Here is a 19625-nt window from a genome sequence, read left to right as displayed (position 1 = left end):
ACTGTTCAAAGCTAGGGTATGTGAAATTATCATATTAACCTTAATATGCAAAGGTAATAAACTTATAATGATTAAATCAATGTTGAGTGAACCCAAATAGGTAAATTGCTTCATTTTGGTTAATGGGGAAACAAATAAGGGATACTAAATTAATTGCCCTAAATTATAGGGATTTAAGCAAAATTACTTATAAAAATTGAGGTAAAGCAAAAATGCCCCTAATTGTGAAATGATCAAAATGCCCCTCTATATAAGCCATCCCAAAACAAACCCCCATCCATGTAAACTAAAAATTCACTATTGAAAATCACAAAGAAAACACGAAGGACATGTGAGTGACATTTTCAGCAATATTCTCTAGCTTTTCTACTAGCGATTGTTTCACATTTCCGATGACAAAAATGACAAAAGAGGTGAGTCCATCATTCCTTGTTATATTTCAATCATTTGGGTGTTGAGATTTAAATGATTGGATGAATTTTTTGGGTGTTACTTAGTTAGGGTTTTCAAATTTGAACAATTGAATTTATGTGTTGATTTTTGCATGTTTTGGCTTAATTTCTTGAAGCCTTATGTGTTAGTTAGGGTTTAAATTTGTTTATTGTTGAATGGTTGTCCGAAAATGCAATTTTGGCTAGAAAAAATGGAAAGTAGGTTGTCTCACTTGGAGAATGTCTGCCTCGTGATTAGGGGTGGATTCCAACAAGCCTGAAACAAGCTAACCCTATACGAGCTAAAGCCAACATTTTTGAGCTTGAGCTACTCGTCAAATTTGTAAATTAAAAATTTTGATACAAAATGACATCGTTTTAACCAATATATATTAAAACGACGTTGTTTTAATAACGAGATGTTAAAAGCTCAAGCTCGAAATGAGTCAAACCGAATTCAAGTTGAGTTTAAGCTTAACTTCCATGAGCTCGACAAGCTCTAGCTCTACTATATACAAACCGAGCGGAGCTCGAGTTCAAGAGAGCTCAAGCTCAACTTAGCTCAAATCCAACCCTGCTCGTGATAGCCTCGAGGTAAAAATTTATCACGAGGCAGGCAAGGCATCTCAAGGAAGGGGGAATAAGTAATTTTTTAAATAGAGGAATCTCAAGAATTCCTCATGAAAAACTTGAGGAGAGGGGATAAGTTATTTTTGAATTAGTATTACTCTCCAAAAATCTGAAGGGGAAAAGTGACTGTTTTTAAAACAATTAAGGGGGAAATGTTAACCTTGGAAAATTGAGGGGGGAATGTATTATGTGAAAAGTTTAAGGGGAAAACTGTAACGTAGAAAAACTAATGGGAGGAATTGTATTTTGTGAAAAGATTAGAGGCAAACGGTAATGTTTTAAATATTTAGGGGGTTAAATAATATTTTATAAATAAGAGGCAAATTGATATTTTTCATTTAGGGGGAAAATTGATAACTTTTTTCTGTTTTAAGGTTTTTCGATGTATTGTTCTCAAATTTCAAGTACTTTTTTTCAATTATTGCAATAAATAATAGATTTAAGGTATTTTTAGGGTTTAGAAAAAAAATTTCAATACAATTGCAATTTATTAAGTTTGTTCGAAATATAGATTTCATATTAAAGTTGTTTGACATGCAGATTTAAAATTTTGTATTTGTATTCTCGATATTATTATCCAATTTGTCGTGATAACAATTTTTTTGTTTGTAGAAGGTTCACAAAAAAGAAAATGACTGGACCCAAAGGGGGAATTGAGATTCCTTAACGTGAAGCAACACTTTTGAGTAGAGGTCACATCATGCATGCAACAATATCCAATATCAAAAATCAAATCCACATTGATAAATGAGCAAATAAGATTGTTCGAGAGGACATGTTTTGGTATTTTTTACATTTCCCAAATATGAGATTTAATGAAGTATTGGTACACTCTATATTGAGATAGGTGTTAAAAGATGATAGGAGATATTAGTTTTGGTTTTAGGTTAATGAGGTTGACATAAGGTTCATCCTATTCAAGTTTGCTCTTATTACTAGCCTTCACTTTAGTCAGTAGTCAGTACACTGATATGGAGATATATCCAGGAGGTGCACGACACAGGATTCGGGACACCTATTTTCATGGATGTGAGAAGGTTACATACAATGATGTGGAGCAAGTATTTTCAGCAAGGCCATGGGGGGATAATAATATCGATGCCATTAAATTGGTCTTATTATATTATCTTTATATGGTGTTACTTGAGAATAACAAACGAAAAAAGGTATCTCAACAGTATTTCCAGTTGGTTGATCACTTTGACAGATTCAATTCTTACTCTTGCGGTGTATAGGTATGGGAAATGACATACCAATCCATGTGCCAATCGATTAAAAGGATATGCACTAGTGAGTAGTGGAAAGAAATGAAAAAATGCACTATCTTGGGCTTCTTGCTTGCTTTCTAGGTAAATGTAACATTGTAATTAAATATATCTTTATTGCAAATAATAATAATAATAATAATATTTGGGTTGATATTGGAGCTTTGGATATACAAGACATTGGACACACTAGATGATTGGGTGGATTTGGTTAAGCTTGACACATTCCCGTGCATGTTCAAGTGGCGTACGAGAGAAATCTCGAGGTAGAGTCATATGGGAATTATATTCATCGGTGATGCAGTAAGTAATTTTAATTGATTGATTAATTGTGTTAGTAATAATTAACTTGCAAAAAATTCTTATTAATCTATTTTAATGAGCATGATGATGTAACTTTTCCATTTGTTCCAATAAAAAATGAGGAGGTCGTACAATGGTTCGTTGACATTGTTGCCTACATGGGAATGTCAAGTTCGTAGTATTCCTCCTTCGAAGACGGTCCATCAGCTCCTTCTTGTGAGGTTGTTTCTCCCGTTGTGCCATATATAAACTTTAAGGCTAGTATTTGTCTTGACGCTTAGGCCCCTATGACTGATCCCAATACTCGTCTTGATGTTCACCCTTTACCACTAAGCTTACCACTTGTCTTGACGTTCCTCTACCCCCTCCCCCGAGTGAGGACACATCAATTGACTCACCCGTTCTATCTACCTATGATGCTGCTACACTTGTTCTATTCTTATTTGATGTTGCATTGGCTCAATGGGGCAATATTATATTATATATGATGTCTTGTATGGAGGATCAAATGTCTCACATGAAGGATCGTCTAGATGATAGGGTGACTCATCTTGAGGAAATGTTGACCTATATTTGCTTAAATATTATTGTCCAGGTGAAAATAGCAATTGTAATATTGGAAATTTGTAGTTATATGTTATGACATTTGCCAGTTGAGTTATACTTATACATCTTCTTACACACTTCTCACGACGATAATGAAAGCCTTCGCTCATAGGGCATGTTATGATATCTCTTCTCATAGTCAAGGTTTGTAATAGTTTGTTACGAGAGTGTATTTATACTGGATTGTAATAATTAACCATTTATTATTAATCTTCGCCTATAGGTCACATTATGACATCCCTTCCAAGTTCACAGACTTCAACACATGGTGGTTAAACCTCTCCTCTATGATGGTGTATTGGTGGGTAAATTCATCTGCAATTTTAAAAAGCATCAGCATATCTGTTAGTCAATAAGCATAAGTGTAAAAGAACATGTTCGATTAAATAATTAGTATTAAAACTATATATACTTGTATATTTTCTTCTTTTGTAAAACTATCGCTGCTATGAAATAACCTTGAGAAAAATATTCTATATTGAAAAGTGAATTTACATCAATACTTATATGAATTTTTAAATCCTAGAGTAGGAAATAGTATATGTACTTTCCTAGTTTTACTAAGATACAATCTCCTTAATTATCCCTAATTATATCCTTCCTAATTTAGAGATACAACTCATATACAACTCAACACTCCCCCTCAAGCTGGAGCATACAAATCATATGCACCAAGCTTGTTACAAATGAATTCAATTCGAGGACTCCTAAGAGACATAGTAAGGATATCTACAAGCTGATCATTAGAGCTGACATGGTTGGTAGTTATACACCCTGATAAAATCTTTTTTCGAATGAAATGGCAATCTATTTCTATATGTTTCGTTCTCTCATGGAATACTGGATTAGAAGCAATATGAAGTGCTGCTTGGTTATCACACAATAGCTTCATTTGTGATATATCTGTAAATTTTAACTCTTGAACCAATTGTTTCAACCATACAAGCTCACAGGTAGCCAATGCCATAGCGCGATATTCTGCCTCTGCACTTGATCTAGCCACAACATTTTGCCTTTTACTTTTCCATGAAACCAAGTTACCACCAACAAGAATACAATATCCAGAAGTCGAGCGCCTATCAGACGAAGATCCTGCCCAATCAGCATCAGAATATCCATCAATCTGAGTATGACCTTTATCTTCATAGAGTAATCCTTTTCCTGGTGCTTTCTTAATGTATCTCAAGATCCGAATAGCTGCATCCCAATGAGAATTGCATGGAGACTAAAGAAATTGATTGACAACACTAACTGGAAAAGAGATATCTGGTCTTGTGATAGTCAAATAGTTGAGTTTACCTACTAACCTCCGATATTTCCTAGGGTCTACAAGTGGCTCCCCCTGTCCTGGCACAAGTCTAGCATTAGGGTCCATAGAAGAATCAATAGGTTTACAATCCAACATCTCAGTCTCCTCCAAAATATCCAAAGCATACTTTCTCTGAGAGATAATAATACCTATCTTAGACTGAGCAACTTCTATCCCAAGAAAGTATTTAAGTGTTCCCAAGTCTTTGGTCTGGAAATGATTAAATAGATGCTGTTTTAATTGATTGATACCCTCCTGATCATCACCAGTGATAACAATATCATCGACATAAACAACCAGATAAATGCACTTTCCTCGCGACGTGTGTCTGTAAAATACAGAATGATCCGACTCATATCGAGTTATACCAAATTCTTGAATAACTGTACTAAAGCGTCCAAACCAGACACGTGGAGATTGTTTTAGGCCATATAGTGAGCGTCGAAGTTTACAAACCAAATCAGACTCCCCCTGTGCAACAAAACTAGGCGGTTGCTCCATATATATCTCCTTCTGAAGCGCACCATGAAGAAAGGCATTTTTGATGTCTAACTGAAACAAGGGCCAATGACGAGTGACAACCATAGATAAGAATAACCGAACGGAGGACATCTTAGCCACTGGAGAAAATGTGTCACCATAATCTAAACCATAGACCTGAGTATAACCTTTAGCGACCAACCTGGCCTTGAGACGATCAATAGTACCAGTAGGACCAATCTTGATTGTGTAAACCCAACGATAGTTGATAGTGGAATGACCCAGAGGTAATTTCACCAATTCCCAAGTACCATTATGATGTAATGCAGTCATTTCATCCACCATTGCTTGCCTCTAACCTGGATTAGAAAGAGCCTCACAAATAGATTTAGGAATTGAAATGGAGGATAAAGAAGACACAAAGGCATAATATGGTGAGGATAAACGGTGATAACGAAGAAAAGTATAAATAGGATGAGGATTACGAGAAGATCTTACAACTTTACGAATAGCAATAGGAAATTAGTCATCAGGATGTAGGACCTCAGCCAGGCTAGAGGCGGCAGCAGGAAGTGAGTCAACAGGAGCCGTTGGAGCAATAGAAGTGATATCAATACCTGTATGAGAGTCAATAATTGGGGAAACAGGTGCTAAATCTTGTGTGAGGGTAGACTGTGGGACGACTATAGGATGAACATCAAAAGTAGGAATAAAAGTAGGTAATGGAAAACTCTCAATGATAGGAGATTAGGTTTCAGATGAAGAGAAGTAAGGAGAAGACTTAAAGAAAGTAACACTAGTAGATATAAAGTAATGACGTGTCATAGGAGAGTAACATTTATAACCTTTCTGGAGACGAGAGTAACCAAGAAATATACATTTGATAGATCGAGCAGATAGTTTATCAAGACCTGGGGAAAGGTTATGTACAAAACATATGCAACCAAAGACACGTGGAGGGATAGTGTATAAAGGGCTAATAGGGAAGAGAATTGAATGTGGAATCTGATTTTGCAATACTGAGGAGGGCATCCGATTAATGAGATAGCAAGCAGTGAGAACTGCATCAGCCCAAAAAGGTAGAGGAGCATGTGAATGTAATAATAATGTACGAGCTGTTTCAATGAGGTGTCTATTTTTACGCTCAGCAACCCCATTTTATTGTGGGGTGTAAGCACAAGAAGACTGGTGAAGAATCCCTTGAGAAGACATGAAATTTGTGAAAGAAGTGGAAAAATATTTACTCGCATTATCACTACGTAATGTGCGTATAGAAGAATTAAATTGTGTTTTAACTTCGGCACAAAATGGCTGAAAATGAGAAAATAACTCAGATCGACTTTTCATTAAAAATATCCACGTGCAACGCGAATAATCATCAATGAATGTCACAAAATATTGAAAATTTAAAGTAGACTTGACTCGACAAAGACCCTACACATCGGAGTGAACTAACTCAAAAGGAGACGAAGCTCGATTATTGACACGCCTTGAGAAGGAACTACGAGACTGCTTCCCAAGTTGACAAGACTCACACTCAAGAGATGACAAACTAGATAAATGAGGGACCATCTTCTAAAGCTTGGAGAGACTAGGATGCCCCAAACGATTATGAAGAAGAGTTAGAGACTCAATAGCAGTGCAAGCAGCGGAAGAAGGAAGGGACAAGTGATAAAGCCCTTGTGACTCACATCCTGTGCCAATCGTCTTGCCCGAACTTCGATCCTGTATAACAAAGGCATCATTAGTAAATGTAATGGAACAATTCAAGGCTCGTGTTAATTTACTAATGGAAACGAGATTAAATGGGCAATTAGGAAGATAAAGAACCGAATCTAAAGAGAGATTTAGTAATGGATTGGCATGTCCTACGGCTTTAACTATAGATTTTGTGCTATCCGCTAGTGTGACAGAAGAAAAAGATCTGGAATGATTAAAATGTGAAAATAAACTAGAGTTACTAGAAATATGATCTGAGGCACCTGAATCTAGGACCCAAGGTCCTAGAGTGGAGGATTGTGATAGGCAAGCAATCGAATTACCAGACTGGGCAAAAGAAGCAACAGAGGATTGAGATGACTGTTTCGTCGCTTGGTACTAAAGGTATTCTTCATAATCAGCTCCAGTGAGAGTAACTGACTGAGGAACTGATTGAGACTGTCTTGCTGAAATCTCTGAATGATGATCAAGAGGAGCTGATTGTGCAACATTGACATTGTGTGTAGGTCTCCCATGTAGCTTATAATATTTGTCTCGAGTATGCCCCCATCTATTACAGTAATTGCATCTTGGACGATCGCCTCTACTCCCACGGTTACTTGACTCTCTAGAGTGGTTTGGAGATCGAGAGACTAGGGCAGCAAAATCTGTAACAATGGGTCCTGTGGTAGAGGAAACTCTGAGTAGACGAGCAAATACATCATCCAATGTTGGAATGGTTGCACTTCTCAAGATTTGATCTCTAACAAGAGCAAGATCTGGATTAATTGCAGTGAGAGTTAAGACTATAAAAAACTTGTCACGTTGTGCTAAATCCTCAACTACACTCTTCCCGACAGGTAAAATAACATTAAATTCAACTTTCAAAGATGACATCCGCCCCAGGAAGTCTGGTATACTCATATCTTGTTGTTTCAGATTAACCATATTAGAGACAACTGAATATAACCGTTGAACATCATTAGTGTAAAGCAATTTGGCTTGATTCCAAATATCAACACATATTCTATAAGCTTTGTAAATAGGGCAGAGAGATGGATCAATAGATTGCCATAGCAGACTACACAATAATGCATCAGTTTTGACCCAACTACCCTTATTTATGTCAGTTTCTGTCAAATCAGCAGCTCGAACGATCAAATGGTCTTCTAAACCTTGTCCTGTAAACCATAACTCTATAGATGCAGCCCATGACATATAATTAATACTTCATAATAATTTTTTAGTAGTAATAACAGGAAGGGAGAGAAATGGAGTAAATGCACCTGATTTTGAAGATCCTTCACTGGCCATTAATAAAAGAAAATTAACAAAATCAACACTGTGGGACTGTTCCGATAAACGACAACGGCGACGGACAACGAAGAGACTATGAGGTGATTACTCATCGGAATATTCCGAGTTCAACAGTGCCGGTAGTGTAGCTTAACGCATGCCAGGAAAGCAGATCGGAGATGATGATCCGAGATAGAAACAGCCGGAGCATGACGTCGATTCTGATGATCGATGATGATGAAGTTACCATAGACAGACTCACCGACATCTTCTGAGAGGACTAGAAGAGGTGGTGTCGATGCACACTCGTCGGAGAAACAGATCGACGATAGAGGTAGTCAGACGTCTACTCGATGTGTGATGGCGTGTGAATCGATAGATGGCGGCTCTCTTTTTAGGGAATTGTCGGTGAAGTCGTACCGATCACACTGGTATAGACACGGCCACCGAAAAAGGACAGAAACACGGTGGTCAGAAAAGAACGCCGGAAAGTTCGCCGAAAAATAAACCAAGGTTACCGGAAAAATTTTAAAAGCCTAAATTGGCTCTGATACCATATGAAATAACCTTGAGAAAAATACTCTATATTGAAAAGTGAATTTACATAAATACTTTTATGAATTTTTAAATCCTAGAGTAGGAAATAATATATGTACTTTCCTAGTTTTACTAAGATACAATCTCCTTAATCATCCCTAATTATATCTTTAATTATCCCTAATTATATCCTTCCTAATTTAGAGATACAACTCATATACAACTCAACAGCTGCAAGGTGCCCCAAATGAACCTTGACTTCGTGATAGGCAAACCCTTTACTTGTCTAACTAGTGTATTGAAAGACTCTATGATATTAGTTGTCATGATGTTATACCTATGACTTGGAAAATGTACCTTGCTTCATTGGGGATACCCCACCTTACATAGGTTATCCCCTACTTCAAGGTGTATCTCATCAATTACTTTCATCATGAACTCAAAATCTACTTCTATATAGACCTTTGTTGTTTTCTAGTACAAACACACAATTTTTTAGTTATGCTTGTACTTCGATTACATGTTACAAAGAAGGTAATGACAACAGTATCTATGGTGTACATATAGAAAAACTTTTAGCCATTATAGAGTAGATGGTGTAATGTCGATATGAGATTATTGTCAACTTTGCTATTTCATGTTAAATCTATAATGGTTATAAGGTCTTTCCCATCATATTCCTCTTTCAATTCACCATCATCATTGTCACTTATTTCTTCTTCTTGTTCTGCTTGTATTTTAATAAGGATACATGTAACAAAAATTGGAATACATTCTTCAAAGTATTTAGATATGTCAATAAGAACCTTGACATCTCCATCATTTTTGATTTTTATGGGGCACTCTAGCTCAATACCTTTTGGTTTCATACATAGCTAAATGTTATTTCGAATTAGATCGATATCACACTTTTCACTCAATAATTGGATAAATCCCTCAAATGTTGTTCTGCATCGAATTTTAACCACCCTTTTTATAACCTCCTTGGTGTTTCAATATGTTTTGATAACTTTGAATTCATTATCCTTCGTAATGAACAACAACATAACCCGTTATTTCAATAATCAATTTTATAATGACCAATATTAGTAAAATAAAACATTTAGTAAAAAAATCAAAGTTAATACTTTATAAAATTCGTATCGAAATACCCATAAATTTTACCATATTTCATGTAACACCCTTATACATTGTCTGATATCAAAATACCCTTATATTTTTTTAATATTTCATTTAAACCCCTCATATATTGTCAAATATCAAAATGTCCTTATATTTTCATAACATTCATTTTCTGGTACAATAAATATATAAAATATAGGAGCTTTATATTCGCATGATATCGAAATATCTCCTAAATTTTGTTCCATTTTTTTAACCCCTCTAATTTTAAAATACCTCCTTATATTTTTCTAACATTTCATTTAACACTCTTATGTATTATTTGATATCAAATACCCTTATATTTTTTTAACATTTCATTTAACACCCTCATATATTGTCTAATAGCAACATACCCCTTATATTTTTCTATCATTTTTTTAACAATCTCATATATTGTCCAATATTAAAATACTTTATATATTTTTCTAATTTTTTTTACGACACAACTCTATATAAGTTATAAAATATACAAACTGAATTTAACAAATAAATTAAGTTTTTGGTTAAGACTGATATAAATACTTTATTGTCACGAACCGATTTTATTATTTGAGCTCAGAAATATAAATTTTCTTTCTTTCAAATGAACCCACAATGTTAGATATTTAGTAAAACTTAAAACTTGAATGGTGTAAATAAGGTACGAGGGTAAGAGTTTATATAAAAGTAGTGAATGATATTTTTAACATTAAAAAAAAAAAAAGCATTTTTCTGTAAGCTCTTGCAAGAGAGACTTTTTGCTTACGCCCATAAAAGGGGCATTTAATTTAATATCTCAATAAATAATAATAATAATTATTATAACCATAATAAATAAAGGAGCCAAAGCTAGGGGTGGATTCCTTAGTTTGAGTTTGATTTGAATAGAAAATGCTCTAGTTTAAATTTATCAAATTAAAATTAAGTTTGATTTGAGTTTGATGTAAATAAAAAATGGGTTAGTTTGATTATATTCAAGTTTGACTTGATTCTTTAGCTCGAATCAATGGTTCGAATTCATAATTTGGTTCGATTCAAATTAATAGTTCGAATGTATAATTTAGATTTATAGTTCATTAATAAACTGACATCATTTTATTTAGATAATATTCAAAATTTCTGATTCAAGTTATAAATTAGAACTGTCAATTTAAACTATAAATCAAACCCCAAATTCAAATTGAATTGAATAGAACACTCTTTATCTCAAATTTGATTCAAATTAAAAGTGAGCCAAAACTTTTAATTTTAAGTTTGGTTTAAATTTAAATTATACAAATTTATACTATATTAAATCAAACCAAATTAACTTTTAAGATTGAATCGGTTCGGACCATAGCTAGAGTGCAGTGAGAGACTATTTCGTGACTGCAAAGAAAAAAGGCTCTATATTTGTCGAAGCTGGGCTTTCTCTGTGGCATACTTGAAAAGAAACACAAGGGAAAAGTCCCAATAATCAAAATCAAAGCAACAGAATGAGCAGCATAGGAACAGGCTACGATCTGTCCGTCACTACATTTTCTCCCGATGGTCGCGTTTTCCAGATCGAGTACGCCGCCAAAGCTGTCGATAACAGCGGGTACTCTATTCGACATAACTTAACTATCTTCGATTTTCCTTTGCCTTTTGTTTTATTTTCTTCATTGATTTCAGTTTCCCATTTCTTTTGCAGGACTGTCATCGGAATTAAATGCAAAGATGGGATTGTTATGGTAATGTTTTTCTTTTTTTTTTTAAATATAATTTTTAATTTTCAATTAAACTGCTTACAAATTGACTTTTGATGGCGATTTTGGTTTGGGCTTTAAGGGAGTGGAGAAGTTAATTGCATCGAAGATGATGTTACCTGGTTCTAATCGAAGAATCCACTCTGTTCATCGTCATTCCGGCATGGTACTCTCTTTTACTACTCTTGATTTGATCTTGTGCACACTCATATTTTTACTAGTGATTTCCCTGTTTTATCTTACTTTCTTAGGTCTCATTTTTTAGATTTTTTAGTTTGTGAGAGAGACAGAGTGACTCAACCCCAAGTTTGAATGTTTGCCAACACGATTTTAGAGGTTTTCAGTTGATTTGTAGTAAACCCACCTATTAGAAGGTTGAAGTAATGTGATACTTGATGTTGTTAGAAGATACACTTTCTATTTGTGATATAAATGTTAAAAGGTTATCTTAGCATAAAATTTGTGGGCAACATTAAGTTTGGAGTTTCTCTTGAGGGACAGCCATCCATGATACCTTAAAAAGTTTTATATTGAACTTGTGATCATGGAAATCTTTCTTAAAATACTTGCAAAATAGATTTCAGTTTGGTTCTCAATACATCTTTCAGCTGCTAGTCTTATTTCTATGGAAATTGTTAATCTCTCTCTCTTAGGACAACAATTAAGTACATCAGTGTTTTCCCATGTGAAAAAGTTAACCACCCAAAAGATGTAGTGAATTGAAAGGAATTTACAGTAAGGGTTGTCATTATAGGGGTTCCCAGTGAAAATGCTTTTGGAATGTGATCTTTTTTTTTTTTTTTTTTTTCTGTGGTTTGATATTTCTATTTTTTTCCCCTCTTATATCGTGGAGAATATATCACGATGTTTGTGATATTTTGTTTAGAAATCAAACTGATGGTAAGGATATCTCTGAACCTATATGGTTGGCTTGAGTGGTTAAAACCATTGGTATCTAACCTAGAGAGAATTGGTTTAAACCCCCTCACAAGTCACCGACCTTGGAAATTATACCAAGTTTGGGGTCAAACTTGGTTCATTCATATGAAAAGTTGGGGGATTTTTAATAAAGGGAAACTAATGGGAGGGATGGCTTTTACCTCTCCCTTTCTCTCTCTCTCAATTTGTCAAAAGTGCATTTTTAATAAGTTTGAGGTCTAGTGTTCTTGCATAAATAGTTCAAGTTGTGAAAAATAATATCCTTTACAGGTCAACCTAGCCTTATGTATCTGTTTCAACTTTTAATGTTGTCACACTTGATATGCTTCCAACTATAGGCTGTTGCAGGATTAGCAGCTGATGGGAGACAAATTGTTGCACGGGCAAAGTCTGAAGCCACAAACTATGAAAGGTTTGCTTTGTTAATTATGCACTTATATGCTTCTTGTGTTATGCATTGACAGCATGTTGAGATTTAGACATGGAAAACATAGCTGTTAAAAGTGCATAGACTGTCTGGAGACATAAATATGGAATGTGACTTGTGGAATCTTTATCAATTGTGCCATTCTCGTATGGAGTTAATAATATTAAAAATCTTTTTACTGATTTAATTTTCCAAAAGAGTTACAGTTCAGAAAAAAAAAGTTTCAAATTTCAATCATTCCATGAAATAATTTTTTGTTATTCATATATAAACTGCATCAATTTTCAGTGTTGATAAAATAATTTTTTAACCTTATCATTCCATGAAATTAGTGCATCATTTGTGAAGGTGCTCAATTCTAAGGTTTTAGATTCTTACACATGAACATACGCATACATGCGTGCAACAAAGAAGCACATAAAACGTGTTTATCCATGCAAGTGTACTTTAGATTTCAATTTCATAAATGCACTTGAATTGGTCCTGTTTTATTTGCTAAAGAGGTTTTATGAGTTTTAGAATGTCACGTGTTTGTCAATATATTGATGGTTATGAAGGAAACCCTTTTTAAAATAAGGTTCATTTGAGGTATGCAATTATGGAAGGAAGACTTGGCATATACTGCAGTATTGTTATGGCATTTTGGTACAATGTGTTGTAAGGTTGTTCATACTGATATTATAATTGCTAGTTGAATAAGTGTACATTTGAGTGAGTGCAATCAGGAAGAGCGGAAGCAATATGTTGAAAAGTATCTGTCAATTACACTTCTCAACATTTTGTTGTTAACTTTCAGTGTGTATGGTGAGCCAATTCCTGTGAAAGAACTTGCTCAACGAGTTGCTAGTTATGTGCATCTATGTACTCTATATTGGTGGCTCAGGTTTGATATTGCTATTTCTTGGCATTTTGTTAATAATTTTTCACCCTGTCTCATTATTGCAACTCTCTGAATACCTATTGGTGCTGCCAGACCTTTTGGATGTGGGGTAATTCTTGGAGGTTATGACCGAGATGGGCCACAATTGTACATGGTTGAGCCATCTGGTGTTTCCTATGTAAGTTAATATTTTGTAATATACTGTTATTGCAATTCCATCTGCACTAATTAACTTTAACAGTTGGTTTTTATTTGAATTATCCTGGAGTGTCTTCCTTCTTACTAATCTGCGCTTTGGTGTCTGTTTTAGAGGTATTTTGGTGCTGCAATTGGTAAAGGCAGGCAGGCAGCCAAGACGTGAGTTTCAAATTATTTGTTTGTTAAGTTCTAAGAAAGGAAATTTACTATGCTTTAGAAGCAAAGTGGAATAAGCCAGCTATATTGTAATCCTTTGTACAAATTCGTGTCTATCTTTATTTGCATATATTTTTTGTGGGTCATTCTTATGCAGAAATAAGATCTAATAGGTTATTAGTTGCTGTTTAATAAATATAGCAATTAATCTATAATAGTTTTCTAAGGATTTAACAGTATTTCATCTTTCTTTTACTTCATATTCATTCACATGCTGCATGCAACTAAATTTGTGTTTTTACAGTTATTGGTTCATCTGACTCATTTAGAATCTTGATAAGGCATCTATGGTTGTATTCTCATATTATGAAGTTATCTTGCTTTTCCTTTTTCACATTTCTCAGAAAATTATGTGGTGTTACTGATGTCGTTGAATGATATATTTATGCAGAGAGATTGAGAAGTTGAAACTTTCTGAGTTGACCTGCCGCGAAGGCGTTATTGAAGTAGCTAAGATGTAAGTTGAATAATGCATAGTAATGTAATAAAAATGTGTAATATTATGATGGTAGTGTATAATTTTGATGGTTTTCTATTTATTTTTTAGCTTTCTCCTAGCAAAAAAAGAAAGAACTTTTCTTCTTGGGGGTGGTTTAGGGTTGTCAATTGAAAAAAAAAAATTTATGACTAGAATAGCAAAAGTAAAGACTTGGAAGAAGTAACTGTTAAACATACTTTTTATCTTTGAATTTCTGTTACATGTTTGTTCTGGGTTGTGTCATGACTCTTCTTATGTAATGTTTGCAGTATTTATGGAGTGCATGATGAGGCAAAGGACAAGGCTTTTGAATTGGAAATGAGCTGGGTCTGTGACGAGTCAAACCGCCAGCATCAAAAGGTAATCTCTATTTTTTTAGTATAGCTTGCAAAACTTAGCTATTTAGCCTTATGGTTCTGTTTCTCCATGATTCTCTGTTCTTTAATTGCTCAGAACTAATAGGTATGAGCAATAATATCATATATCCCAAACAATTGTTTATTTAGAGATTTGTGAAATTAAACATGCAGGATGACATCACATGCTTTATCATGGTATTTCATTTGTTCTTTTTTTTTTTTTTTTTTTGGGTCTTAAAATAGATTATCATGGAATCTCCAATACTTTGAATAAGGTTGAATCTCTGTGTATGGGTTTCTCTTTCTATGTTTTTTTTGTTGTTTGATGAGGTTTTCTCTCATTTTGACTTTGTTTTAATTGTCATATTCCTTGGTTTTTTGATGAAGTATAAATACCATAATCCCTTCTACGGATCCCATTTTGTTTATGTTGTTAAAACTAAAGCGTGTTTCTAACATATCCATCATGTGACTAATGTTAGAAATAAGAAGCTAAAGTTGTTATTCTCTCTCAAAATTGACGGATAATTATGAGTTCGACTATTACTTGTAGATTAAAAATAGATAGGTGCTATTGTTTTATTATTGTTTTGTAATTGCTATTATAGTTTCTCCTTTCTTTTGATTCTGTCTCTATGTTTGCCTGATGGTTCAATTACAAATTCTTAAAAGGAGTTAAAATAGGCGTGTGGCATGTCATGCTTTTTAGTTGTAATTTAGGGGGTTAGTTGGCTAATATATTGTTGTTGCAATACATTAAGGTTCCGGATGAACTTCTGGAGGAAGCTAAGGCAGCAGCTAGAGCAGCATTGGAGGAGATGGATGCGGATTAGTGCTGCAGAGCTCTTATGTTTGTTTAGAGTTTCATGGTATTTGTTTTGTTGAAACCACTACAAAAAAAATATGTGTATGGAGTAGATTGGCGAATTGGTGGGATTGATGGTGACAGTGGACTTCAGTTTAGTTTATTATGAGTCACCAAAATTTTGGTGCCTTAGTAAAAAGAAGAAAAGATGTCAACCCGTTTTGTTGGTACTACTGCTTATTCCATGAGTTGTGGAGGATATCCACATGGTCTCTACTTCTTCATTTAAGCTACTTTTTTAAATTTAAAAAATGAGTTTTAAATAAATTTTAATAGAAAATAATAGTCATGTTCAAATTTTAACTTGAATAAAATTTCCTACTTGTATTCTGTCAAAATTAGCCTCCATCCTCATTCTTCGGTTGAGGCGGGCATGTTAACTTACATTGACTAGTAATTTGTTTTTTATATTATGTTGAACCATTTAACCTAGTAATATAATTGATTATGTTTTAACAAAATATATTCTTTACTAAGTGTATAGTATAATATTTGAATGATATATTAATTAATTATCACCCTTGATGATGGAGTCAAGCGGACCATTGTGTTGACTTTCACTTCCTTGTTTTTCTACTACTGTTTTGTGGATAAGAAGGCAAAACAAAAATGCAATTTTATTAAATTATTTCAGTGAATGCAATCTCTGTACTGCCCCAAAGCTGACTCGGGGACCATCGTCATTCCTTTGGTGAAAACAGTGTAAAATTACGTGGATAAATAAATTTTATTAATTTATTTATAAAAATTTATTTACCAATACATGATTAGATGTTGTAAAGGTATATTTTTTTATTTTTAAAATCATTCAACCATGTATTATTATGTTAGTTTATATAAAACAGTTTAATAAAAAGGATATTAAATAATTATTTTAAACATTAACGGTTTAAGTAAAATTGTTTTATTTTTTTGATTTAAGCAAAAATACCTCTTATACTCGAAATGACTAAAATGTCATCATATATAAACTTAAAAAAATTCATATTTTCAACCAAATTTTTCTTGTTTAACTGTGCACAAAAACAAATTTTCACGGGTCTCCCATGATGACCATTTTTTTAACTTTTGGATGAAATTTTTGACCTTTTCCAACTACAAAAATGACAAAGAAGATAAGTAAAACGTCTTTTATCTTGTTTGAATCATTTTGATGTTAGATTTGATATAATAGAGTAAGATTTAGGGTGTTTTTAGTTTAGAATTTTTGGATTTGAACAATTGATTTTATAATTTGATTCTTGGTTGTTTTGGATAAATTAGTTTAAGAGTATTATGTTTATGTAGGTGTACAATCATCTTGTGTTAAAATAGTAGTCGAAAACTATGATTTTGGTAAAAACAAATTGACCGATTTTCAAGTTGGAACCTAGGATATTCGTAAACCTGAGGAATTTCGGGTTTGAAACATATCCCTTGGATTGAATCAATGACAAGGGGAGGGGGACAAATGCGACTTTCTAAACAGTAGTTACACTAGAGGGCATATGAGGGAACACTGGGGGAAGGGAAAATTGCAAGTTTTATAATAGTCTCCTATAGAGGAGCAAGGGGGAGGGAAGAAACATTGATTTTTTAAATAGTGATACCCATGGAAACCTTCGGGGAGGGAGAGAATTGCGAGTTTTTAAACATTTTGGACACATGGGAGAGGCAAATTGATAAGGGGTAAATTGATAATTTCAAACATTTATGACTTGTGGAAGAATGAGAAAATATTAAAGGGCAAATTGATATTTTGTCTAAATCTTGGGTTTTTTAACTAGTAATTTTTAAATTTTATTTATGTTTTTGACATTCTAGGGTTTTTCGATATATAGTTTTTAAATTTCAAGTTTGTTTTTTGATTTTTGTGATTTATAGGGTTTTTGACATATAATTTTTGAATTTTAGATTAATTTTTGTTATTTGTCATTCTAAGGTAATTGGACATGTAATTTTTGAATATCCAGTTTATTTTTCGATGTCTGTCATTTTAGGGTTTTAGGATGTGTAATTTTTGAATTTTAGGTTTGATTTTCAATGTTTGTCCTTTTATGATTTTTGGACGTGTTGTTTTTGAATTTCAAATTAATTTTTTTATTTTTATTATTTTAGGATTTTTTAATGTTTACTTTCTAAATTTCAGGTTCATCTTTTGATTTTTGTTATTTTAGGGTTTTTTGACGTGTAGTTTTCAAATTTTAGATCAGTTTTTCAATATTTGTTATACCTGAGTTTTTTTATATATAGTTTTTGAATTTCAAATAAATTTTTTGGTTTTTGTGATTTTAGGATAATTAGACTTATAGTTTACGAATTTCTGATCCCTTTTTTGATTTTGTCATTTTAGGGTTTTTCTTATATGTAGTTTTTGAATTTTAGGTCCGTTTTTCAATGTTTGTCATTTTATAATTTTGGACGTGTTGTTTTTGAATTTCAGATCAGTTTTTTAATTTTTGTCATTTTAGGGTTTTTTTATGTGTACTTTTCGAATTTTATATTCGTTTTTTTATTTTTAGGGTTTTTTAATGTGTAGGTTGTGAATCTTAAGTTGATTTTTTTATATTTGTCATATTTGGGTTTTTCAACATGTAATTTCTGAATTTCAAATCAATTTTTTAGTTTTTGTGATTCTAGGATAATTGATCTTGTAATTTTCAAATTTTAGATTTCTTTTTTAATATTTGTCATTTTAAAATTTTTCGATGCATAGTTTTTGAATTTTAGATTCGTTTTTCAATGTTTGTCATTTATGATTCTTGGAAGTGTTGTTTTTCGAATTTTAGATTAGTTTTTTAATTTTTGTTATTTTATGGTTTTTCGATGTGCACTTTTCGAATTTTATATCCCTTTCTTTATTTGTGTTATTTTAGAGTTTTTTGACATGTAGTTTTCGAATTTTAGATTAATTTTTTGGTTTTTGTAATGGGTTTTTTGACATATAGTTTTCAAATATCAAATCAACTTTTTAGTTTTTTTGATTCTAGGGTAATTAGACTTGTAGTTTTCGAATTTTTGACCTATTTTTTTTTATGTTTTTCATTTTAGGATTTTTTGATGTGTAATTTTTGAATTTTAGGTCCATTTTTTATTTCTATCATTGTATGATATTTGGATGTCTTGTTTTCAAATTTGAGGGCTGTTTAGTGATTTTTATCATTTTAGGACTTTTTGACTTGTCGTTTTCGAATTTCATATTGGTTTTTTTTTTGGCTTTTGATTTTATGAATTTTTTTTTTTATGAAATTCTTATCAACTTTGAATTTCTTTTTTACAATATATTTTTCATAAAAGAAATATGAGGATAGCGAATTAAAAATCTCGGATAAGGCACAACACTTTCAAGCAGAGATTACCTCTCATGTCAGCAAACTGTAATATCAAAGATTAAATCTACATTGACACCTACACAACTATAATTGTTTGAGAGGACGTGTTTTAGACATCTTTTTTGATTACCAAATACGAGGTTTAATAGAGTGTTGGTGCACTCATTCATGCTACGATAGTTATATCGGGGCTTATACAAAGATAAGTTTTGGTTTAGGATTAATGAGGTTGACATGAGATTCAACCCACTCGTGTTTGCACTTATGACTAGCCTACCATTCAATCGGATCACTACTCTTTCATCATATATTTCACGAGCATCTAGATATAGGATTTGAGATACCTATTTTTTAGGATGTCAAAAGGTGTAGTATCATGATTTAGAGTGAGTTTTCCTAACTAGGCCATAGAGAGATGACAATATCGACACTATCAAAATGACCCTATTGTATTGCTTGCATATGGTGTTACTAGAGAATGACTGATAAAAGAAGGTATCTATAAAGTATCTCTAGTTGGTCAATCA

The 19625-nt window shown here is 32.9% G+C and overlaps 1 protein-coding gene across 1 annotated transcript; it reads left to right on the top strand.

The window, feature by feature from the left end:
- The first annotated feature begins 11054 nt into the window (after positions 1–11054).
- On the top strand, positions 11055–16011 carry LOC123198406 (proteasome subunit alpha type-3). The gene is made up of 10 exons (XM_044613111.1): positions 11055–11277; positions 11371–11410; positions 11508–11591; positions 12703–12776; positions 13588–13674; positions 13765–13849; positions 13982–14028; positions 14477–14542; positions 14833–14923; positions 15684–16011. The coding sequence occupies exons 1-10, from the start codon at positions 11174–11176 to the stop codon at positions 15753–15755; spliced, it is 750 nt and encodes a 249-aa protein (XP_044469046.1). The 5' UTR covers positions 11055–11173; the 3' UTR covers positions 15756–16011.
- The last annotated feature ends 3614 nt before the right edge of the window (positions 16012–19625 follow it).

Source organism: Mangifera indica, chromosome 15 (assembly GCF_011075055.1).
Source record: "Mangifera indica cultivar Alphonso chromosome 15, CATAS_Mindica_2.1, whole genome shotgun sequence".
NCBI classification, from domain to species: domain Eukaryota; kingdom Viridiplantae; phylum Streptophyta; class Magnoliopsida; order Sapindales; family Anacardiaceae; genus Mangifera; species Mangifera indica.
This window is presented reverse-complemented; position numbering and strand designations above follow the sequence as displayed.

What these genes read in the sequence shown, in the direction of transcription:
- LOC123198406 (XM_044613111.1), top strand. Translation starts at nt 11,174, where the DNA reads ATGAGCAGCATAGGAACAGGCTACGATCTGTCCGTCACTACATTTTCT. An exon ending in ACTCTATATTGGTGGCTCAG is followed by an intron (nt 13,675 to 13,764) that starts GTTTGATATTGC and finishes TGGTGCTGCCAG; the next exon opens with ACCTTTTGGATGTGGGGTAA. An exon ending in GTTATTGAAGTAGCTAAGAT is followed by an intron (nt 14,543 to 14,832) that starts GTAAGTTGAATA and finishes TAATGTTTGCAG; the next exon opens with TATTTATGGAGTGCATGATG.